Source organism: Cuculus canorus, chromosome 7, assembly GCF_017976375.1.
Source record: "Cuculus canorus isolate bCucCan1 chromosome 7, bCucCan1.pri, whole genome shotgun sequence".
NCBI lineage: Eukaryota > Metazoa > Chordata > Aves > Cuculiformes > Cuculidae > Cuculus > Cuculus canorus.
In genome coordinates this window covers 36,630,789-36,654,836 of record NC_071407.1, presented here as the reverse complement: position 1 = coordinate 36,654,836, position 24,048 = coordinate 36,630,789, and the positions used below count along the sequence as shown (strand labels likewise).

At 43.5% G+C, this 24,048-nt stretch overlaps 1 protein-coding gene across 3 annotated transcripts; it reads right to left on the bottom strand.

Annotated features, from left to right (window-relative positions):
* ATAD1 (ATPase family AAA domain containing 1) lies at positions 1–21,142 on the bottom strand. 3 transcript variants are annotated; one of them, XM_054071834.1, is made up of 10 exons: positions 21,018–21,142; positions 18,746–18,921; positions 15,442–15,540; positions 15,048–15,168; positions 13,305–13,505; positions 12,064–12,170; positions 9,020–9,109; positions 7,147–7,197; positions 2,214–2,350; positions 1–1,473 (listed from the first exon to the last, which is right to left on the bottom strand). In XM_054071834.1, the coding sequence occupies exons 2-10, from the start codon at positions 18,905–18,907 to the stop codon at positions 1,353–1,355; spliced, it is 1,089 nt and encodes a 362-aa protein (XP_053927809.1). In that variant the 5' UTR covers positions 18,908–18,921; positions 21,018–21,142; the 3' UTR covers positions 1–1,352. The 3 variants fall into 3 exon arrangements, with proteins under 3 accessions (XP_053927809.1, XP_053927811.1, XP_053927810.1); XM_054071836.1 differs by lacking the exon at positions 21,018–21,142 and adding an exon at positions 20,989–20,994 and having other exon boundaries at positions 18,746–18,923; XM_054071835.1 differs by lacking the exon at positions 21,018–21,142 and adding an exon at positions 19,926–20,361.
* Between the last annotated feature and the right edge of the window lie 2,906 nt (positions 21,143–24,048).

Below are 24,048 nucleotides of genomic sequence, written 5' to 3'. Positions count from 1 at the left end.
GCACTCGAGCGCATCGGCTGGCTGGCTCCAGCTGCTTTTATTTTACTTTGCAGTGCGTTTTGTTTTACACCGTTTGCTTTCCTTCCCTCCCCAGGCGGCAGAGCTGGGGCACAGCGAAGCGCCCGCGGCGGGGAACAAGGCCAATTACAGATTTGTATTGAATGAGTTCATAATTCACAATATTCTAAGAAGAAAAAGCAAAAGTTATTGAAAACCTACTGACAATAACTTTACCAAAACACTTCTGCCACTTACATGTTTAACTCTTTGCCTTTATCATTACATAACGTTACATGAACTTACTGTAATCAGTACATTGCTAAATCACATTTATAAACCTGAACCCCGTTCCCCTCCTCTTCAGTTCTGCAGATCAGAGCACGGGACAAAGCAGCACATCCCAAAACATCCTTGCCTTCCTCGGCACTCAGCACCCGACGCTTCCCGGAACAAGGCCACGGTGGAGCAGTGGGTCTTCCAGAGGAGATGAAATAGCAGCAAGCCCTTGGTGCAGTGCATAACAGATCAGAAAGCCACAGTTCCAGAGAGCTCATAGTACGTGGGGCTTTACGAAAGACCAGTTGATTCTACTCTAATTACTCACACATCAAAGGGGAAAATAAAAACAGCGTTCATTTTCAAAGTCTCAAAAAGCAGAATTCATACAAAATGAAAAGTATTCAAATGTTGTACAGCAGTTTACTATCTTTACTAAATGGCACCAGATTTCAAGTGGTCATGGGAAAAAAAAAATCAGTAATATTTCAAATTTTGCTCAAAAGTTATTCTAGAAGCAGAATTTCTACCTTCGTATTTGCTGCTAAAAGGAATAGGTAAATGTGAATCAAGTTTCAACAAATCTTTAATCTATACATCCGCTGATTTGGTTTGACTCAGTACGTAGAAAAGATTTTTCCATACTCCAGTTATCTACAGATTATGTCTATATATAAAAAAAATGTGTGGATATATACATTTCATACATACACCCACGCTCCTACATATATACACAAACTGGTAATGGATCGTCTCCCCTGCACACCAGTGACCCACCGAACCCACGCAACGCATCAGAACCCGCGTTAAGGCTACACAGTGCATCCGTTATGGGACAAGACACAGGCAGTTGCTCTTGGTCTGGGCTATAATTGTTCCACTTTGTGAGCTACTGTTACACTTCTAGCTGTGCACGATGAAATTTCAATAACTTAGAATTTGTTGTATAAAAAAAATCGCAGAAACAGAATTCCCTTACCCAAGGAACATCCTCGCTCCCACTCTGACATTGGTTTTGCTAACTGATTATAGAAGTCACGCTAGATCACATCAGAAACTGCAAACGCTTTGTTATCTTAATCCAAACTAACGTGCATCAAAACATTCTGTAGCGTGGCATCCTTCGATCTTCTCATCTTCTCAATCGCCCTGTGGAGATCCTGCTGCTGCACAGGCCGAATTTCATCTTCATCATGGCTGTAAAAGAGAGAAAGAAATAAAACAAAGCAAGAGAATGATTTGGGTGCTGTGTAAAGGCTATTCAAACGATGAGAAGTAATCACCAAGAACAGCAGCTGTGCCATGGGCCCAACACAACACTGGAATCACACTCTGACCGTGCAGGTATTGCCTGCAAGTATGGGAGATCATCAGAAGAATGTCACACGCGTGCAGGAGTGTCACCAGCATTTAAGCCTGGCAACAGAGCACGGTAATACCACTCTCTTGTTGGTTCGTGCCACCTCAAGCTTCACCCCTGGCAACAGTCTTATTTTCACAGTCAAAGTGAATACAGGGTACTTATACGGAATCATAGAATGGTTTGAGTTGGAAGGGACCTTAAAGATCATCCCGTTCCAACCCCCCTGCCATGGGCATGGACACCTCCCACTGGATCAGGTGCCCAAGGCCCATCCAACCTGGCCTTGAACACCTACAGGGATGGGGCAGCAACAACCTCACTGGGCAACCTGGGACAGGGCCTCACCACCCTCACGGTGAAGAATTTCTTCCTTATGCCTAGTTTAAATCTGCCCCTCTCCAATTTATAGATGTACATCCAGGTTTTTAGTTGTATAGAGGTGATTTGCGAAGAGAGCCTCCTGCTTTCTGTGAGTCACAGCAAGGTTTATTAAACCTCTATAGAGTTGTAATTCGAATCAGAAAAATCACCAATGCTGTTCAGCTACTGTAACAGACAGAATAAAGACACATACGCCTCTTCTTCACAGGCAGAATTAACATATTCCCTGACACAGAGGAGTGCTGCATCCCGGCACATTTCTTTCAGATCACTGCCCGAGAAGCCGTCAGTCTCTTTAGCAACTTCGAGGAGATCTACACGCCTGTCCACCTGTCCAAAAACAAGCAGGAAAAGCATGAAAACTCTGAAGTCATTTACTTTGTTCGACAAAGACAAGAAATGGTCACCTCTATGTATGTTTTATCTGCCCTAAGACGATCTCTTTCAGTCTTGACTTTTTTTCAGAGATAAAAGCAAATTATTTTATTAACTTACAGTTTGAACCCTCCAATTAGATCATTTCATTAAATGAAATGGATCCTTCATCTCATAAAACCCCATGGCTGATAAAAAATGAACAGGCGATCAGTAGTGAACCACCACAGTGGCAAATCCTGCTCCCAGCCCAGCTCCTCGGCAGTTTTGGAAGGCTACTGGACAGCAAAGACCAGATCACCACAATAAGGATTCATTCATAGAATCATAAAGTCACAGAATAGTTTGGACTGGAAGAGACCTTAAAGATCACCCAGTTCCACCCTCTGCCATGGGCAGGGACACCTCCCACTGGATCAGGTGCCCAAGGCCCATCCAACCTGGCCTGGAACACCTCCAGGGATGGGGCAGCCACACCTTCCCTGGGCAACCTGGGACAGGGCCTCACCACTCGCATGATGAAGAATTTCTTCCTTATGTCCAGTCTAAATCTGCCCCTCTCCAGTTTGTACCTGCTCTCCCTCATCCTATCACTCCATGCCTTTGTAGCCCCTTCAGGTACTGGAAGGTCGCTCTAAGGTCTCCTCGGAGCCTTCTCTTCTCCAGGTTGAATAAGCCCAACTCTCTCAGCCTGTCCTTGTACAGAAGGTACTCCAGCCCTCTGATCATCTCTGTAACCTCCTTTCGACCTGTTCCAACAGCTCCATCTCCTTCTTACACGGAGGATTCCAGAACTGGACACAGTATTCCAGATGAGGTCTCACAAGAGAGGAAGAGAAGGGCAGAATCCCCTCCCTCGCCCTGCTGGCCACGCTGCTTTGGATGCAGCCCAGAACCTGGTTGGCCTTCTGGGCTGTGAGCGCGCGTTGCCAGCTCACGTCAAGCTTCTCATCAATCAATTCATTTCCGAAATGCCCACACAAGTTTCCTACAATAGCACCACTTTTTTTTTAAGTAAAGAGCTTGATCATACCCTACGTGCATCTTTTCATCTGTAGACAGTGACCATTACCCTGCAGGCCTCCACTCACAGCCACAGCCTTTCCTTTGTACATTAGCTGGAAGAGTGCATTTTGTTTTCATTAATGCTTCTTTTCACTAGTAACAGAGCAAGGCTGGAAAAAATTCCTGCCACGTTTATGCTCTGTTGTTGCCTCTTTTCAGTGCAAAGTAAGAATTTTGAAAGCAGTTGTTCAATACCTCAGCAACTTCGTTGTTTGCCAAGTAACTGTACAGTTGCTCCTACGTTGGGCAACCATGGAACGAGGAAATCTGAGGCAAAATAGCACCTCACTCCATGCACCAGGTCAGAAGCTGAACTCATTCCAGCCAGGACCCCGTAATTATTCAGCCCATTTCCAGAACCTCCAACAACAGTCCCTTCTGGCACATTTTCCAATTCATCAGTATTTTATTTTCAAATAGTTAAGAGCCAAACAAGTCCAAAAAAAAGGCTGAACTTGAGGGGTGACTTCTTCTGAGATGGAAACTATTCCATGATGCTGAAAGCTGCCTGGCAAGAGAAGAACCTGGGGGTGTCGGTTGACAGCGGCTGAACATGAGCCAGCAGTGGCCCAGGGGCAAAGGCCAACAGCATCTTGGCTTGGATCAGAAACAGTGTGGCCAGCAGGACCAAGGAAGTGATTCTGCCCCTCAAATACTGTTTAGTTTTGGGTCCCTCACTACAAGAAAGACACCGAGGTTCTGGAGTGTGTCCAGAGAAGAGCAACGAAGCTGGTGAAGGGGCTGGAGAACAAATCTTACGAGAAGCGGCTGAGGGAACGGGTTGTTTAGCCTGGAGAAGGCTGAGAGGAGACCTTCTCACTGCCTACAACTACCTGAAAGGAGGTTGTGGAGGGGTGGGTGTTGGTCGCTTCTCCCAAGTTAGAGAACCAGAGGGAATGGCCTCAAGCTGCGTCAGTGGAAGTTTAGATTGGACATTAGGAAATACTTCTTCACTGAATGGGTTCTCAAGCACTGGCAGAGGCTGCCCAGGGAGGTGGTTGAGTCCCCATCCCTGGAGGTGTTTAAAAGGCAGGTAGATGAAGTGCTTGGGGACATGATTTAGCAGTGGACAGGTATGGCTCGAGCTAGTCATCTCTTACAAGCCAGGGATTCTATGAAGGCAAAGACGCAGGTAATCTTCGCTGCTTCCAGCTATCCTGAAAACCTGTGCGCTCCCTGGGACAACCCAAGAAGGCACTGGCATCCACTGAGCAGACTTCTGATCCCCCACAATTTCCTTCTGCTTTTCTTGGATGACAATGTCCACAGTGACAAAATGCTGTTGGCTCAGATCCGGAGCTTGTACTTGAGCCACAGCTCCCTGACCTACAACTCAACACGCAGTGCTCTGGTTTGGGTCTGGAGCGACCCATGGGGCTCCCCAGGCACAGAAATCAAAGCAAAAGCGGCAGCTGGCTTACACCAAAGTGCCTCCTCTGAACACTACAGCCTGGCTGCACCAAAGTGCTTTGCTTTAAGGCGTGATCCTGCTCACAAATACCAAAGCCACTAACAGTCAGCTGTGGATCTGCAAGGAACCTGCTCAATGTGGAGCTGAAGGCCATCAAGAAGTGAACAGAGCAGAGCAGCTGGCTAAGAATAAATAGAAAATGAGCAAATTCTGTAGCAGGCATTAACAAGGGTTTCCCTTCAAGCGAGAAAGAAGAAACAAGTTTTAAGAAAACAGAGGGCGTGACTACCTCACCATATGAAGGACTGCCAGGAAGTTTGTTATCCTGGCTTGAAAAGAAGCTGGGCTTGAGAGACCCAGTTCCTCCTATGGAATAATCAATACAGGCTGTTTTAGGTTTTTTTTATCCTCCCTGAAAAACTTCATTTGTGTGGCTGTGATTCACTGCCAGATGCTTGTTACACCTTGCATTCTTTCACGTCTGTATTTAGGAGCCGATTGAAGTTTTTGCTGAAGGTCTTAAGGCTGGAACTCCCAGGCACCCAGCTGCCGAGGCAAAGCAGCCACAAGGTCCACTCCTGTGCGAGGGCTGCGTGGCTGTAGGTTTTCAGGGAGCCTACATGAAGGTCTGTTAGTTGGCAAACCTCCTTCACAGCTCTTGAGAGAAATCTGAGTCCGAAATCACCTCTTACAAGAGACCATCGATTAGAATTATAGAATCATTAAGGTTGGAAAAGACCTCCAAGATCATCAAGTTCAACCATCACCCCAACACCACTGTGCCTACTAAACCACGTCCCAAAGTGCCATGTCTACACATTTTTTGAACACCTCCAGGGATGGTGACTCCACCATTTCCCTGGGCAGCCTCTGCCAGTGCTTCATCATTCTTTCAGTGAATAAATTTTTCCTATATACAGGCTAAACCTCCTCTGACACAACTTGAAGCCATTTCCTCTCATCCTATTGCTTGTTACTTGAGAGACCAACAACCACTTCACTACAACCTCCTTTCAGGCATTTGTGGAGAGCAATAAGGCCTCCCTTCAGCTTCCTTTTCTCCAGACTAAACCACCCCAGTTCCCTACACTGCTCCCCATATGACTCCAGCCCCATTTCCCTGCTCTAGGACCTCAATGCTGTTTCGTAATGAGTGGCCCAAAACTGAACACAGGATTCCAGGTGTGGCCTCGCCAGATCCCTTCCCTGCTCCTGCTGGCCACACCATTTCTGATCCAAGCCAGGATGCTGTTGCCCTTCTTGGCCATGTGGGCAGTCTGGAAATTTTTTCATTTGTTTTGAGATTTTCAGCAAATGGAACAGCTCTTCCTCCTCAGCTCCTTTGCAGTTTCATAGCAGTTCCATTTTCGCACCTACGTCTAGTATTATGCAAAAAAGCTACACTATATTCTAATCCTATTTGAACAATCCAAAATGACCGCTTGCGATGCAACCTCCCCAGTATCTCAGGAATTCACAATGATCAGCTGTGATGTTTAGGCCTCTTAAAAAAGGTACGATGGTTTTTACTAACGAACATTTATTAGAATGGACCTCAACCAGGAGACACTTGGCAACTTTAAGGCAATCAGTGCTTAAGACCAATTACTGCAAGAACCTGCAATAACACAGGTCCCATATTCTGCCAAAAGACACAACCAGAACTGCTCACGGCTAGTCCTTCCTCTTGGAAGGTACATGGTGACATGAACACTGTACAATATTAGTAACGTCTATAGTAGTTTTCCTATAAAAGAAATATCAACTACAGATCAAGGTGCAAAAAGCAGCACTGTCAAAACTCTCATTCCTCCTTTCTTGACTTGAGCCAATGGACTGTACAGAGTTAAAAAATAAAAATCAGTATCTCTTCTCCCTGCTTCACGATGTCTTGACATTTCTTTCACTGATAAAAGTGGTTTCCAAACATGATCACCTTCAGCATGTTTAGAGAGATAAATACATTATCTTCTTACATAAAAAGAAAACAGAGAAATTAAGATATTTTCCTTGGAGATGGTGATTCACCACAAAATCCAAGACTGCTGCACTGACTGAGGCTCATGCTTAAACCACCAGACGACTCTACTGCTTTAATTTAACGCCACACCTAAACCAACAAAAGATTCCTAAATTATAATCAGATATACCCTGGCAGATAATCTCTACCTTACTCCAAAACAGCCAATTATACAACATGTTTTCTACGACTCCAGAGCTTACACTCATCAAAACTGTAATATAGCAAATTAACCATTAAAAGAAGTCTACTTACATTCTCATTTTTCAAAATAAGCTTCAAGATTGCTTCTCTTTGTTTCAGGGCCTGAAACAAAAGAGAATAAAGTTACTTGAGTACAAAAATAAACATATGTAACATCTATCTCAATTGTGCACAGCGTGGCCTCTCAGTTACAGTTCAGTGACACAAACTGATCCCTCAAAGGGAAGATATGATACATGCTAAGGAAACCTATCTGATGCAAATCACTCTGCAAAACAAGATCTGGGGTACTTTCACTCCAGGAGCACGTGAAACTGAACATTTGAGCATATACATTTACAATAAGTAAAGGGAAAGGGAAAATGCACTGACATTTAGTCTGGGACTTTGCTGTAAGTGAAAGCAGATGTCTTCAAAGATTTCCCATCATCTTTACCGGAGGGCAGACTCTCTAGATCTAGGGGCTGCTTTCAATAATTTGCTAAATCAGATGAGAGGAGAGGATAAACCATTCTGCTTAATAATAAATTTAATTTTACAGACAATGCTTTTTTTTTCCATTGCCCTCTTCCTTACAGATAATTTCTTACGAGTAACTTTAAGTTGGAGATGAAAATGCCCAGTTACTCTGCAGCAACACTATCTGTGCATACTTGGAATCCACCGCACATGCAGTATCTTGGTCCTTGAGTTGTAACCAGTCCTGGCTGTATCACAGTTCCACAGACAAGAACAAGAGACAAGCGGCTGTGGCAGGGTTAAAGCAAGTTACATGCCCTAAACGGCACCTCCTGTTGTAGATCTGATCCTGAGAGAGGGAGCCAACCCCTGTAATATCCTGAGGCATTGTTACCTGCAGATAATTCACCCTTCTAATGATGGTTCTCAATAGAAAGACATGATAAAACAATAAAATACACATCCTCGTTCCTTACTAATTCAAGGAAAGCTTGAAGATGAGCAAGGTGTATAACACCCTCTGAGCAGGCATGGCAGAAAAGCAGTAACTAAGTTATAAATGCTTTGTTGTGAAAAGTATCCACCCACAAGGAGTGAAAGCCAGTTCAAACAAGATGGGTCTGGGAACACGACTGCTCTCTTGCACAATCAATACGAGGTGTACTCCTCCAGTTTTGTCTCTTAAGTTTCTGCAAAAAAGGCATAGTGAAACGTATTTCTGTAGCCGGAAGGAAATATGGACAACCACAACTGATGTCTTTGTAATACTGATATGAAAATGTCTTGTGATATCGCCAAGTGTTTGAAGGCGACTAAAATACTTTGAAAAGGATGCCAATAACACAATTTCTAGTCACAGTAACCCTGTGAGGGCCGGTATCATTGATAAGGACCTTATTTACTGCCTGTTTGGCATAAGTCATAATCAGAATAACACTGTTTTCCAGGTCGCTTGCTGTGCCTGACTGCGGAAAGACTTCAGCAGAATGTAGAGTTTTATAAGCAGATCTCCAGCCCTCTTTTCTCCTTGAAAACTAAATACCGTGGAACCAGGAGGTATAAATGGCAGACAGCTTGTACCTGCTTCTTGACACTATCCTCCCTGGGTGCCAACCCTCCTCCACAGGCACACCTGTGCAGTCATTCTTGCGCTTTTTGTGGATGTTTGCAAGTTAAAACTAAGCTCTTTCCAGTGTGCAGCATCTAAGCTGCTCCACTCTTACTGATGAAGAAAATAGGAGGGAAGCCCTCAGAGCACATGGAGTTGTTTCAGATAAAAGACAAAAAGAACCAAGACTTCCATGAGAAACTTCACCTTAAAAAGCCAAGTTGTATATGTGCTTCTAAAAAACTCAAACCAGATGGAAATAATACAGTATTTCCTTGACAAAAACCAAAGAGGTGCATTTCTGGGCAGTAGCTCAGCGACTGGGCACACAGCTCAGGCAAACCTGGCATGACTTACAGGCTGGTTGATGTGAAAGCGGGTTGGCATTCTCCTCATGATGGCAGAGTCAAGATCCTGCGGACGGTTGGTGGCTCCCATTACTATCACCTGTATACACCAACAGAATAAACTAGTCATCCTGAAACCAGTTTTCGAAAACACTGACAAACCAGAGTTTCAAAACCAAACCCGTGACTCTCTGCACTTTATCAAGAACATCGACATTTAAAGACGTTACATAATGCTTCTTGGTACTACTTTCAGCAACTGGATTTAAGGCAGCTTAAGAGAGCATTGGTATCAGAGAGAAGCACCTGGGCGGAGGTTTTTACAGAAGCCTGAAGCCTTCTGAGCCCAGTTTGAAAGTTCAAACTCTAAGCAGTAATTCAAAACTTCTGCTTATGAGTCTTGGCAACGTCTCTCTAGCTTCTGGTGCTCTGGAAGGAACTTGAAAGAAGATATTTTGATAAGATATATAAAAACATGGCATTTTTGTGCTGTGTTAAAAAACGAAAGGTGATTGGTTCACCAGGATGATCAAACTGGCAGCTTTTATATGCACTAGAGCATTGTTTCTTTTTTTAGCAGTAAAAAAAAAAAAAGCATTAAATATCAACAAGTACCTATATGCACTGGTACTGCACAGGAAGTGCATTAGATGTGAGTAAGCCGAATTCAACACAAGAATATTTACCTCACTTGACTGTGTTCCAGCTATTAGGTTAAGAACAAATTTACTTCCCATTCACATCAGCTTTGTTTTCTCATTGTAAGTCATGTACACTGTAAACACTCAGTCACAGAAGTGAAAAATGTCAGGGAAATTAACCCCCTGTGCATCCCTTTCCTGACAGGCTTCTGGCCCTTTGTCGGAGGTGGGTGTTGCGCAGCCAGCCCTGCCTCTGGCTGGAGCAGAGCCACCCTGCCACCTAGAGGTTTCAAGACACAGTAGCTGATCCAACCCAAAAAACCCAAAAGGCATGGTTTTTGCCAGGGTTTCTGCAGTCTTCACCTTCTAGAAAGGCCACGCACGCAAGCACTTTACTCTTGCTGCATGCTGAACACACGCTAAGGTCTGTGCCTCTTGCACAGAGGCATCTCTGTACCACGCTGTACTTCCCCAGGGTCTGTACCGAGGCCCAATGCGGGACCAGACGTGGCACTCCCTCTGTGCTACTGGACGCAGGACTCCCCACGGCACAAATGTGGCTTCCAGACTTGAACAGTCCCTTCAAGCAGCACAGCTCTGTTTGCCAGGCACTGTGCCCCGAGTTAGCACTAGACGCAAGACTACATCCTCGGGGGGGGGGGGTTAGCCTAAAGCTGAACACCCTGTTCAAGTGCAATCAATGCAGGAACAAATAATAGTCATCAAAACACTTACTCAGAATTTCTTCCTAGCATTTGGAATTTTTGTTACTGTAACAAAAAACCCAATTTTCATCTTTATTCAAAGGAAATTTAGAATCACAGAATCATAGAATAGTTAGGGTTGGAAGGGACCTTGAAGATCATCTACTTTCAATCCCCCTGCCATGGGCAGGGACATCCCAGTAAATCAGGCTGCCCAAGGCCCCATCCAACCTGGATTTGTTTGGCAACAATTAGGCAAACAACCCAAAGTTCCCAAGTAAACAAGTAATTAATAGAAGAGCCCAGCGAGATGACTGTCAAAATCTGAGACAAAGCAAATATCAAAACTGTCCCTAAAAGAACACTACCTGAACTGCACTGACATCTCAGGCAGGACTGTGAGATCCCGTATTGAAACAAAACACTAGAAAAACACCTCAAAACCTGAATCAGCCCTTGCGTTGCCTCCAGCCAGCGGTTTGCACTGCACCAGTAACTCCCTACCCTGCAGAGGCACTCTAGTAAAGGACAAGAGTGACCTCTTCAGGCTCTACAGGCTGAGAGGTGGGCAAGACCATGTATTAACTCACTGCAGGGAACGAACAATATCATTTGCTGCAAGAAGTTGCCACTACATTGGGAAAAAAATACGATATGTTCAAACACTGGAAGAAATGTGTGCTTGCAAGATCATATCAGCCTCCTGTCAAGTGTTCATCCCTCTGGCCCCTATTATTGGTTAGTAAACACCCTGCTTTAAAGCAACTCAGTCTATATATTCAAAGTGTTATAATCAGGTTTTTAAAACATCAACTGAAAAAAAAAATCTCTAGTAACAAGCTCAAGGGAGGAGGAAAAGCAGATTTTACAAAAAAAAGAACTAATGGATATCAGACCATTGGAACCTATTCACAGGAAAATACAGATTAAAAAGGCTGAAAATCTTAAATTTGGGAGAATCAACATCCTTTCTAAAGACCTTAAAGAGATTGCTCCAGGAGACAGCTCAGACACACACCAAGCAGGCTTTTCCTCTACACTACATTCCAGTCCTTTGTTTTACAAATGTTTGTTTGTTTTTATAGTACTAGCAGCTTTTGTATTTTTTTTTTCTCTCCAAAATACAGTCTTTCTGCTGAGATCACAGGAGGGGGGCAGAAGTGTACAGGAACAAGGGGATGGAAGCAGAGCTCCGTTCAATAGAATTTGTCTTTGCCAACATCAGCTTTCCAACCCTTTCAGATTAACTCTAGAATTCAGTGCTTGTCTAACAGTTTTCTGGAAACAACCCAAGCAACCTGCAACTGCGATGAACACTCAGATCTTTCAATACTCTTCCTGAAATCAAAGATTCACTTCACTTGAAGAAAATATTGTTGACAAAAGGTTTTTCAACACAGTTAAAAATCCCCAATTTTGCCAGCTGAAACTGAACAGCTAAATTATTGAGATTTAAAACGTTTCTGAAAATAACACCTCTTAATTAAAAAAACAAAACATGTACAAAAATAGTCTTCTCAAGATGAAAAATGATCTATTAATGTAACTCATCTCATTTCCATAATATACTGGTAATGAATAACACTGACAGGTAAAGGAACACTTCTGGCAATCGCTACACGCAATCTGCCACTCTTCCCAAATGGCTCAGCACACAGTAACTGAGAGCGAAGAATCACATTACTTTGCTCGTCATCTTTTGCACTTACTTGGCAGTTATAATCGGTGTCCAGTCCATCCCACAGACTCATGAACTGAGCTTTCATCATAGCTGTAGCTTCATGGTCAGAACTCGATCGACTTCTTAAGAAGGAATCTGTGCGAAAGGATTCAGTAAAACAGTTCAGTTTCAATCCTGCTATAGAAACTATGCTGTTTGGCCTCTCATCTGCAGACCTGTGTTATTCCCAATCTTACAAATACTTTAAAAAAAGTTTAAATAAACACGGTCAACAAATTAAAAATATTTCTCGTGACAAAGAACAGGCAAGCGGAATCTCATCGCATTTTTAAGCGAACCTTTTAAACTACATTACACAAATATGTACCTATTACATGAGATTGTCCCACACATTGTGCTTCAAATATTCACTTCCATGAATTCATGGAAAGTGTAACTTTCACCTTAATTTCCCATGCAGAGATGGAAGCATCCAGAGTCTGACACCAAAGCACAGGAGAGAAGCAAGCTGCAGGCCTGATGTAAAGCAAGCTATACACTGTTCCGCAAAGGTCTAACTCTCCTAGTGGCTGCCTAAAGGATTTCCAACAGCTAGGGAGACACCATTTTCCACATGTATTCAAAAGTGTAAAAAGCATCTTAAGAATTTAGCCCCTTCATAAACCTAAGCTGTGGAAAGGCTAAAAGCTCCATCAGGCTCTGCTTCTGCACATCATATGGCTCCCCCTAAGCAGTGCCATAAGACAACGAGCAATTTTAACTGGACTGCTCAAGTTCACAAGGATTTAAACACTAAGGTGACAAGTCCACATGACCACCAGCACTTTTGCTGTCCTCCTAGGTGGAGCTCCCTTCCAACTTCTTCAGCCTTATTTTACTGTTACTCCTGACCTCTCCCAAGTCCCTTCTTTATTTTCCATTATGTGCCTTCACAACAGAAGCGTTGCTGTTTATTTGACGATGAGTCTCCTTAATAAGTAGTTCTCTTGACCCAAGAACAGCTTTCCTCTTCCACCTTCACCCAACCAAAAATAAGCAGCAATTTGTCTACTTGTAATTTCCTCCACTAACAAAAGGAAGAAATACCCTGTTTTTCCTAATGTCCCACTATTACTTTACAATACAATTTGCACTACTAAACCTTGTTCCATTGTTACTCTTTCTCTTTTTAAGGAAAAGATGACAGTAGATCAATGTACCCATCAGCTTGAACCTACAGTTTAATTTCAGTCGGCTACAGTTTCTTACAAAAAAAAGATAGATTTTTACCTATTTCGTCGATAAAAATGATGGATGGCTGAAGCTTTATAGCAAGGGAGAAGACGGCAGCAGCCAGTTTCTGAGACTCTCCATACCATTTGTCAGTCAGTGTTGAAGGCTGGAGATTAATAAATCGACATCCCGCTTCCTTTGCTGTAGCTTTGGCGATCAGCGTTTTGCCACAGCCAGGAGGGCCATAGAGGAGCACTCCTGAAAAAGGAACAACGGGGTTAACGCTCTCTGGTTGCCGCAGAGCAAACAGGCTTTGCTATGACAGACCTGACAGTGTCCAGGCTTGTCTTTTATCCAAGTTTTAGAAGATAAGAAACTAGTCACGCAGTGTTTCATCAAATCAGAGTTATTTAAGATACCCTTATCATAAAATTAAAGCTAAGAATATCTAAAATCAGGTATGGTGAAACTAAAGGGAGACATTTGTTTAAAAGATGACTTTTATTACTGGGACTATAAAGGTTACATAAAATTTAAGCCCTATTTATTTCTTGTAAGCATTTGACAGGCCTTGTTTATAGCCAGTTTCAGCCTTGCTAATAAAAGTTAGCACAAGGAAGAGCTCACAAACATTTTAAACAAATTACCCACAATTAAATATGACATCTTGTATTATTTTTAATCTTGTCATACTGAAAGCATTCACAGTAATGTTTTTCTAACATAGTTGTAAAGAAAACAATTTAAAGAAAAACACAGAGAATTTTAGGGTTTTTTTCTGTTTATGCAACTGATGACCACAAACTTAATTACTCTGAAGTAATGAATTCCTATTAACACACGGTACAAGCCACTAATAAAACTAGGGTGCTTGCCCTATATGGAAAATCTGCTTTAAAAAGGTAAATAAAAAATAATTTTTTCCTTCAGCTTATTAGATCATGACTTTAAAGTGATTTTCCAGACAGTTTCAATTTGTGAGTTAAACAGAAAGCTGCCTGGAAAAACTAAACCAGTTACAAAAGTGCTGCATTTTCCACCATGTAGTACACAAAACGGAGACATTCACAGATACAGGCAGCAATTATTAGCTAACAGAGAATTTGTGAAGATACTTCAGCATTTTGTCCAACATTTTAGGTTCAAATCTGTCTGTTTGCAGTAACATACAGCAAATATGGCCATAAGCATTCCAGCAGAGAATTCAACTTCTGTTTTACTGCTGGAAAGTTAGTTTCCCATCCACCAGTCTTCTTACTGTCTCAATACTGTGCAACTCAACCCCAGAGAAAAACAAGGCATCCCAAGAATAAAAATGGGATCTCTGTCTCCTTGAATGGCTGGAATTTCTAGGCCGGCAACAGAGAGATGTCTGGCAAGATTAGCTTAGACTAACATCTCATGTTTATGATTTATGTTCCTACGATACCATAGAAATATTTATCCAAGTGCACACAGCTGTACAGCAGAGTTAGAGCTCACCTCTGCTGGAGGACAAGCTGGGGTCTAAGAAAGAAAACCACAACAATTTAGGCTGCTAAAAATGTGGGCTACATAGATTAGCTGTGCAACAAAATGTAGCATCGATAAGTGAAAACCAATTATCACTTATTAAGATGAAACTTATTCACTAGAACTTGATTTCATGGCAAGAGAAGAGGAAAAATCTGAGGGTTTTCCCTGGCATCACTCCCAAGGGTCACGCTTCAGACTGGCAACCCGCTTCCTCTTTCGCTTCTGGCTAACTGTGACTTCTTTTTTTTAATACCAATAAGTAACTCTGCAACATTTGGTTCCTACCTTTTGGTGGTTGTAAGAGCCTAGAATTCTCAAACAAATACTTCTTCTTGATAGGCAAAATGACAGTGTCTTTCAAATCTGTAATAACATCATCCAAGCCTGCAATATCACTCCAGGTTACCTAGTAAAGAAAAACAGTATTAGAAATGAACATCATAGTCCCTGCCAACAAAACACACCCACCAGCTTAAAAAATAAAGATGATAACTGATTAAACAGTCTTTGCTGTCAATGATGCAATTTCAGTTTTAAATTACAGAAATGTGTCCTATTTCTAGGTGGCAAATAATGTAATCCATAATGTAATAACGTAATAAGGTAATCCAAAGTCAAAATCAAGATCTTCCACATCTGACACACTTTCATCAGAGTAACATGAAAAACAGTTCCTTACGTGCATGCTAAGTGGGTCTACAAGATGTGCAGCAATACTCATTTCATATTCGGTAAGCTTGACATTCTTCACTCCAATTTGCTTCATTAGTTTTTCAGCCTGGGGGAAATAACATGCCAGGAAAATCGGAGAAAGAAAATGAACGTTTAATTCAAAACTTAGCTTTTTAAAGGACTGCTATTTGGAGTCTGAAAAGATTCTCCATGACTCACATCTGAAAAAAGGTTAAATCTTTCTGGAGTAGAAGGTTCTGCTGTTTCCTAATGACTTGTTGTCACTTGAGTGAAACTAAGTCATGTGTCTCAGTTCCTACCAAATAAAGTGCCACGTCAGCCCTCTCACCCCTAAATCCAAAAGTCATACAACACCACCTGAAAAGCAACCAAAATAAGCATTAAAACAGGGAGTTTGCTGTTCAGAACAGGTGTGCAGACATACAGGTACCCTCAGTACAAAAATCACATCATAATCTCTGTGGGAGTTTTCAAAGCTGATCCAGGTATGTTCAAGAAAGCCCCTCAGTCCCTACACATTTTAGATAGGATTCAGTTTAAAAGCCTGCAACTTGTTATTAAATAGAACTCCAGAGTTCTTTCATGTGCTTGATTATCTTCATTCACAACCCTGCAAATAATACACACAGACTTTAGTGGCAGATAAAATTGCATTTTTATAAAAGCCTGCAGCCCAAACCTCCACAGCACTGTATCAAGGAGACATGAATATATTAAAAAAAGAATTACTCACAGAAGCCAGTCAGTTTTTTTCTGTGTATTCGATGTTTTCTTTTTTCTCCAATTTAAAAGGATAGGTCATTTCATAGACTCCTAGAGTGGTCTGGATTGGAAGGGACCTTAAAGATCATACAATTCCAACTCCCCCCCACAGGAAAGGACACTTCTCACTGCATCAAGCTGCTCAAAGCCTGGTCCAACCTGGCCTTGAACACCTCCAGGGATGGGGGAGCCACAACCTCTCTTGGCAACCCGGGCCAGTGCCTCACCACCCTCACAGGAAAAATGCTCTTCCAAGTATCTAATCCAGACCTCCCCTCTTTCAGCCTTAAATTGTTACCCCTCTTCCTATCCCTGTATAGGGATATCCCTTTATCCAGGATAAAGAGCCCCTCCCCAGCCTTCCTGTAGGCCTCCTTTAAGTACTGGAAGGCTGCTCTAAGGTCTCCCTGGAGCCTTCTCTTCTCCAGGCTAAACAAGCCCAACCCTCTAAGCCTGTCCATGTATGAGAGGTGCTAGAGCCCTCTGATCATCTTCATGACGCTCTTCTGGACTCTTAACAGATCTGTGTCCTTCCTGAGCTGAGGACTCCAGAACTGGATGCAGGACTCTGGGTGAGGTTCTCATGAAGTAGAGGGGCAGAATCGGCTCCCTCAACCTGCTGGTAACACTCTTTGGATGCAGCCCAGGACACAGTTCGCTTTCTGGGCTGTGAGCACGTGTTGCTGGATCATGTTGAGCTTCTCATCCACCAGCACATTCAAGTTCTTCTCTTCAAGGCTCCTCTCAATCCATTCTCCACCCAAACTGTGTTTTTGCTTGGTATCACCCACACCCAGATGCAAGGCCTTGCTCTTGGCAAGTATCACATTCACACAGGCCCACCTCTCAAGCCTGTCCAGCTCCCTCTGGATGGCATCCCTTCCTTCCAGTGTGTCAACTGCACCACGCAGCTTGGTGCCATCGGTAAACTTGCCGAGGGTGCCCCAAATCCCACCATCCATTTCTCCAACAAAGAAGTTAAACAACACCAGTCCCAATACCGCCCCCACGGAACGCGACTCATCATTGGTCTCCACTTGGACATCGAGCCACTGACCCCAACCTCAGTATGATCATCCACCTGATTCCTTATCCACTGAGTGGTTCAACCATCAAATCTGTACCTCTCCAACTCGGAGACAAGCACGTCGTGCAGGATAGCATCAAATTCTTTGCACAGCTCCAAGTAGATGATATCAGTTACTCTTCCCTTATGCACCAGTGCTGTGGCCCCATCGTAGAAGGCCATCAAATTCACCAGGCACGATTTGCCCTTAGTGAAGCCAAGCTGGTTGTCACCAGTCACCTTCTAATTTTCCACGTGCCTCAGCAGAGTTTCCAGGAGGATCTGCTCCACGATGCTGCCGGGCATGGAGGGGAGAGACTGACTGGCCTGTTGTTCTCTGGGTCTTCCTTTTTTAAAAGTGGGTGTTAGTTTCTCCTTTTCCAGTCAGTGGGAACTTCACCAGACTGACACAACTTCTCAGATACGATAGATAGTGGCTTAGCAACTCCACCCACCAGTTCCCTCAGGACCCGCAGATGCATCTCATCAGGTCTCATGGACTTGTGCACCTCCAGGTTCCTCAGACGGTCTCGCATTTGCTGTGTCAACATGCTTTCACAATTTAGTTTCTCTTTACGCTCAGACTTGCAGTCAGCTCTGACATTCTTGTGGGACATTGCAACCTCCTCTATAACAGCCGGTACTAGCACAGATACGAAAGCTGATTTTTAATGTAGTGCTAATTCTTAAATAAAGATTTCACTAAAAACCAAAAACCACCCAAACCAGAATTAATTGCTCAAAATTGCCCTTTGAATCTGTGAAATTCATGAGAGCCAGAAAACAAAAAATGTTGCAACACTTCCTTCAATACCTTCCAAAGAAAACATTCAACTTTTGGCTCCAAAAAGCACGTAAATCTTTTCCCAGAGCATTAATGCCCATGAATTGTTCTAGTCCAACTTAAGGAATGAAGCTTTTCACTTTTTCTCTCCCCTTCTCAGAGCATTTTGACTGCTGCTGGAGGTGGGAAGAGGAACAAAGAACAAGTTCTTAAAAAGGCATTTGGACAGAATTGTTCCTCTTTGTCATGGGTTACTGCTTCTGTCATTAGGCTACCAAAAAGCGGCAGAGAATGAAGTTATTTCTACTCAAGATTCTAATCAGCAACGAAAAAACTGGTGAGAGTGTTATTTAACCTAACTGGTGCTTAGCAAAGTTGTCAGAAGCAGAAATTGCACTGGGCTCACATGCTTGCAGACAATGAGAGACATCGTGCTCCAGTTCATCAGATTTTCCATCACTTCAAGCTAGAAATTTTAACTTGCTATAATATGTAAGCACAGAATATGCAAACAGCCTAGACCCTGAGATTCACTAAAACCCACTTTTTTTTAAAATGATTCCACTTGCCTTTGTCAATTATTTTGTTGGTTCTTGCCAGTCCAGTTTACAGTTAGCAGATTTCATTGTGTAATGAATGAGACAGCATTTCACCAAGTATTTACGAATAAAATCCTACCTGTTTCTGAGCTTCTACTTTCTGCTTCCTGGTGGGATCAATGGCATCAACCATCCATTTAATGGTAAAATATGTTACAGCACCAAATATGGTTAATCGGAAAATTAATCCGACCACTTCATTCCTGCTCAGGGGACGTGAAAATGCTTCGGCATGGACCATCTTGCTTCTCAACACTAAACGTGAAAAACCAAAGGGAGACAAAGAAAGAAAAAAAATAAAGCGGAGAAAACATCTGCCTCGTATTTAAACAACATTTATAAAAACTACTGCCCACGCACACAGTGGCCATAAAGCTTCCCAGGAAGATATAATGAAATGCCTCAACAATAGCACAACCCCGCCACATAAAACTGCGCAAGATTAAATCGCGAAGCAATGAGTGCAAAGATAGTTTCATTTCTACTTCCGGTAAGCAAGGAAGAAAGAGCAGAACAATCTGAGGCCTTATTTCTTGCTCGACTGTGTGCAAAAAGGTCCTGGTTCCACTTTTCTCTCAAGGAATCTGTGTTCCTTTCAACTGTACAATACCCTAATAAAGATGACTTTATTTCAGTGCCAAGTTAACATTCCCACTAAGACCAACATTTTGTGACTGTGACTGACCCAAGAACGCTAAGTCACGTAGACAAAGATAACGACATTTATTTAAACAGGAAGGTCTTTTCCATAAGAGGAAGTTTAAAGGAAAGGGACCAAGCTGCTACATGAAGGAGTGATTGACAACTTGTATTTTAATAAAATGAGGGCAGGAGCTGGAGCCTGCACCTAGCAGAATACATTTTGAGTTATTAATATCCCTGGAAAACTGAAAATGCTGTATGTGGCACACGGCTATCATGGGAAAAGGCTGGCTGCTGCACAAGCCAAATCCAGAAAGCACAGCACCTTCAAGTTAAGGGAGCATACAGCAGAGGAAAAACTTCTCCTAAAACCTTGAAAAATTACATGTAAAGTTAAGGTATTATTTCTCCAATCTACTTTCTCCTCAACTCGCAAGGTTTCCACTTAAAAATCTCCCATGATCTCTGAATTCACTCCGAATACTCACTGCAAGGGCAAAACCAGTGGCAATTCCTTTGGCAGCTTCCAGCGCTCCCTGGATGGCCTCCAAACTAAGCTGTCATCCAGGGAAAAGCCAGAGTACCTACAGCCAAGATATCCTTGAATTCCCCCTCACCTGGCTAGCAGTTGCATTATGTTGACGCTGTATTCAGTTCAAGGTAATGCCATCCCGCAGATTCTGTTTACAAGGATTTGGCAGACTGGGATCAGGAGAAGCGCTTCGACATGCTTACCAAAAGATCTCAATGGCTCGCTACTAAGTGGATCACTAAAACAGTTCTTAGCGGCTCACTACTGTATTCCAGTGTGCATCAGTAAAACGGCTTTGCGTTTTCTAACTCTTCCTTCCTTGCTGAGAAAAAACAAGGCCATTGCTGTGCATACCTACTTGGAAATAAAGCAAAATTTGCCTGCCTGGGCATCTAAGCAAGTGGCACCATGCTAGCAGGCTCTTTTAAGCCCAACTCCTTAAAATACTAAACTATTTTTTAAAATATATTCAGTGAACAAGAAAAACACTTTCAAATCTGCCTCAAAACCCAATGCCAACCCCCACTTCTTATGCAGTCTTTGCCTTGATAAGACAAAGCATTAACAGGAGACAAATAAAAGCGTTGCCTTCCCAAGCAAAGTTCCACTTTCCTCGCACGACCTGAGCCCCTGCTTTCCCAACAAACGGCGGAAAGGAGGAGGACGAGAAGGAGGAGGAGGGGGAAGAGGGGGAGAGGGAGAAGGGGGAGAAGCAGGAGCACGAGGAGGGGGAGGAGGACGAAGAGGACAAGGAAGAGGACAAGGAAGAGGACAAGGAAGAGGACAAGGAAGAGGACGAGGAAGAGGACGAGGAAGAGGACGAGGAAGAGGACGAGGAAGAGGACGAGGAAGAGGACGAGGAAGAGGACGAGGAAGAGGACAAGGAGAAGGAGGAGGAAGAGGACAAGGAGAAGGAGGAGGAAGAGGACAAGGAGAAGGAGGAGGAAGAGGACAAGGAGAAGGAGGAGGAAGAGGACAAGGAGAAGGAGGAGGAGGACAAGGAGAAGGAGGAGGAGGACGAGAGCAGTTAGAGCGCGGGGCCGCGCGAGGCCGCCCCGGCCCGGCCGCCTCCCCCTCGCTCCCCGTGCCGGCTCCCCGCCCTCCCCGGCCCCTCTCCGGCCGCTGCAGACGGGCGGGGGTCGCGGGGCCCGGGCCGCGGGGCCGCAGGGTCACTCACCTCCGGGCCGCGGGCGGAAGGCGTCTGCGCGGGCCCGGCTCGGTGCTGCGCGTTCCGCGTTCCCCGCCGGGCGGGTCCCAGAGCCCCGCACGAACGTTCCGGCCCGCGCCGGGGCCGAGGGGGGCGGCCAGAACAGAGAGCAGCGGGAGCGGGGGTGGCCGGGAGAGTGGTAAAACATCGAAAGGGGATTGGGAAGAGACTGATAAGGGGTTGCTAAGCCATTTAAAAGAGATTGCTAAAGCATTTATAAAAGAATGCTAAAATATGGAGAAGGGGTCGCTAAGACATTGGTAGGAGATTGCGAAGAAATTGGTAAGAGATTGCCAAGATATTGATAAGAGATTGCTAACATATGGATAACAGATTGCTAGGATATCAATAAGGGATTGCTAAGGGATTGATAAGACATTGATAAGAGATTGTGGAGGTGGTTTCTAGCTTCAAGTTGCCAGAACAAAAATCATTGAAATTTAAAAATCTGTTAGAAGTTTGCTAAGAGATTGCTAAGACATTGGTAAGAGATTGCTAAGACGTTATTAAGAGATTGCTAAGACGTTATTAAGAGGTTGTTAAGACATTAGTAAGAGATTGCTAAAATATTGATAAGGGATTGCTAAGGGATTACTAAAATATTGATAAGGGATTGCTAAGAGATTGTGGCGGTGGTCTCCAGCTTCAAGTTGTAGTGAAAACAGCAACTTCTCTCTCTCCATATAGCAACAGGAAAGCTTCCAGGGAAAGGTTAAAATAAGGGGATCGCTGTACTAAGTGTAATTGACCCAAAGTTTTGGTAACTTCTCTTCCACCCATCTACTCTGGTGCTGCTGAGGCTCTGAAGCCCTTCAGCCAATGTGGCTCCTGCTGGAGGGATCGCGTCTGGTTACGGCATGAGCAGGGAGGTGTTTGTGCAACGCTGGAGCTATTTGGGATGTTCTCAAACGTCACCCCTTGTACATGGATACAGGTGAGCCTGCGGAGACTCCCACGATCACAGCAGACCAGGACTCATGGTTCTGCTCCATCACTGCTCCATCACTGCTCCACCGCCACCCCTGGGCAGGGAACAGATGCCCAGTTTCCTTCCCGCAGCTGATCTGGCTCCTTCTTCAACCCAGGCATGATCCCCAGTGACGTGGGTGAGGTGGCATCCGCTCACCAGCACCCACCGGTCATTGCATCAGTCCTGCACGGGGCTTCCAGCATTAAAACCAGATGCAAAAATTGCTCGCGTTCTCAAAGTATCAAAGGACTGTTCCAGCAGGTTTGTTTCCATTCCATTTATTGGATTAATATCCACCGACCTCCCCAAAAATTAAAAAGAAAAACAACCCACAACTAGTTTTGAACCAGCTTTAGCTCCTTCAGCAGTATTGGAGAATCAGTATTTCCCTTTTATTGTTCTGTGTGCTGTAGCTCTTCCAAGTAGAAAAAGCATTTATTTGGAAAATAAACATATCGATGTCTAAACGCACCTATTGATTTGCCGATAGCCTTCCTTTGCTACTGCTCCTCCAGTCTTTAACAGTAAATGAGATCACCATCTTCCAGAGAATTTTTTTTTTCAATCTACGTGGACTATGAGGAGAGTTTCCCTTTGATGTTTTAGAAATGAACCGGATATAATCAGTGGTGCTGACAGCTCTTGTTATTAATTTGAGGCTTACACTCGTTCTTGCAATCATTCCTTTTGAACAGAAAAAGGCTCATCAGTCATTTCACTGTCCACATTCCATGCACGTGGAAAATGCTATTGTGTTCAAATTACCATTACTGCAGGAAACTATCTAAGACCCTTCTGTTTTTTCTCCCACTCTTAAAAAATTACACCTATTTTGCTGCAATTAAGGAGAAATGGGAACACACACACAAGTAATAAAAGCTTGAAACCTACATTTTGCCACTCCTATTTAGCAGCTGTGGGGGCAACCTTTGAAAGAAATCCTCTGCTGAAAAATACTTCACAAAATGTTCAGAGATGCAAGTTTTCAGAAGCCGACCAGGGTTGGGTTGAAGGTGATGCAGAAGGCATCAGTTGGATTGGGTTCTAAACTCTCAAAATGTTGAGATTATAATTTCTTGAGCAAATATTTCTTTAAAATGGTGAGAAACACCAAATTCATTCTGCTTTCCGAAGTACAGAGTCTAAAAAAACATTGCTGAAGGCTTGGCGCAGGACTTAACTCACTCTAGAAGCCGATCCTACAGAGCTCTCCATGAAGTCTCCATCCCTCTGGCACCACTGAAGCTTTCCCTGTTGCACAGCCCTGGGCACAGCGAGGTGTGTGCACCAGGTTGATCAGGAGCTGCAAGAGCCGAGACAGACTCCTGGCTAACTGCTGTCCGTTCTTTTCTACTTTTCATGTGATTTTTTTAATCACATGAAAGTTTTACATTTCTAATTTAAATTTCTAATTTAAGCCCTAGTTTTAAATTTCTAATTTCTAGTAAAAGTATCTGTCTGAAAGAGAAATGTACTGGAAATCATGGGTTTATACTGGGGAAAAAATAGGTCTTTGTGGCAGCCGCTGTCCCTGGGTGCTCGGTGTGCCTTGCTTTCTTTGGATCACAGAGTATGCTTCCTACCTATGGACTGATCTAGGAGGCAGTAATATAAGTTTAAACTCATTCAGCACACTTTTTCATCCATTTGGAGTTTGCAGATGTGGAAAGGAGAGAACATTTGGCTTTTTGGTTTTTTTTTTTTTGATTGATATTGAAGAATTTTTCCCCCAAATTGAAAAAAAAAAATTCAAATTCAGTGTATGGATGACTCGCTTGCAGTCCAGGAGATTATACCTATAGAATACGGGACCAGGCAGCCTCATGTGGTTGGAAAGCAGTGTATGGGTTGCTTTACTTTTGACTGCTGGGTGCTTTGTGACAAAACGTGTTATTTTTGGTGAATTTAATTCCCTTGAGTGCAGGCTGACCAGAGTTTTCCCAGTGACATGCACAGGAGCAAGATGGGAAGGGACTGGTACATTAAAATCAGAGGGTTTGGGGTGGTTGGAGGTAAGAAAGGGGTCTGCAA

Bases quoted from the DNA above. Each gene is read 5' to 3' on its own strand.
- ATAD1 (XM_054071834.1), bottom strand. From the start codon at position 18,907: ATGGTCCATGCCGAAGCATTTTCACGTCCCCTGAGCAGGAATGAAGTG. The intron at 15,541-18,745 runs GTAGGATTTTAT...TATTTCCCCCAG, and splicing joins AAGTAGAAGCTCAGAAACAG to GCTGAAAAACTAATGAAGCA. The intron at 7,198-9,019 runs GTAAGTCATGCC...CTTTTGTTTCAG, and splicing joins GCTTTCACATCAACCAGCCT to GCCCTGAAACAAAGAGAAGC.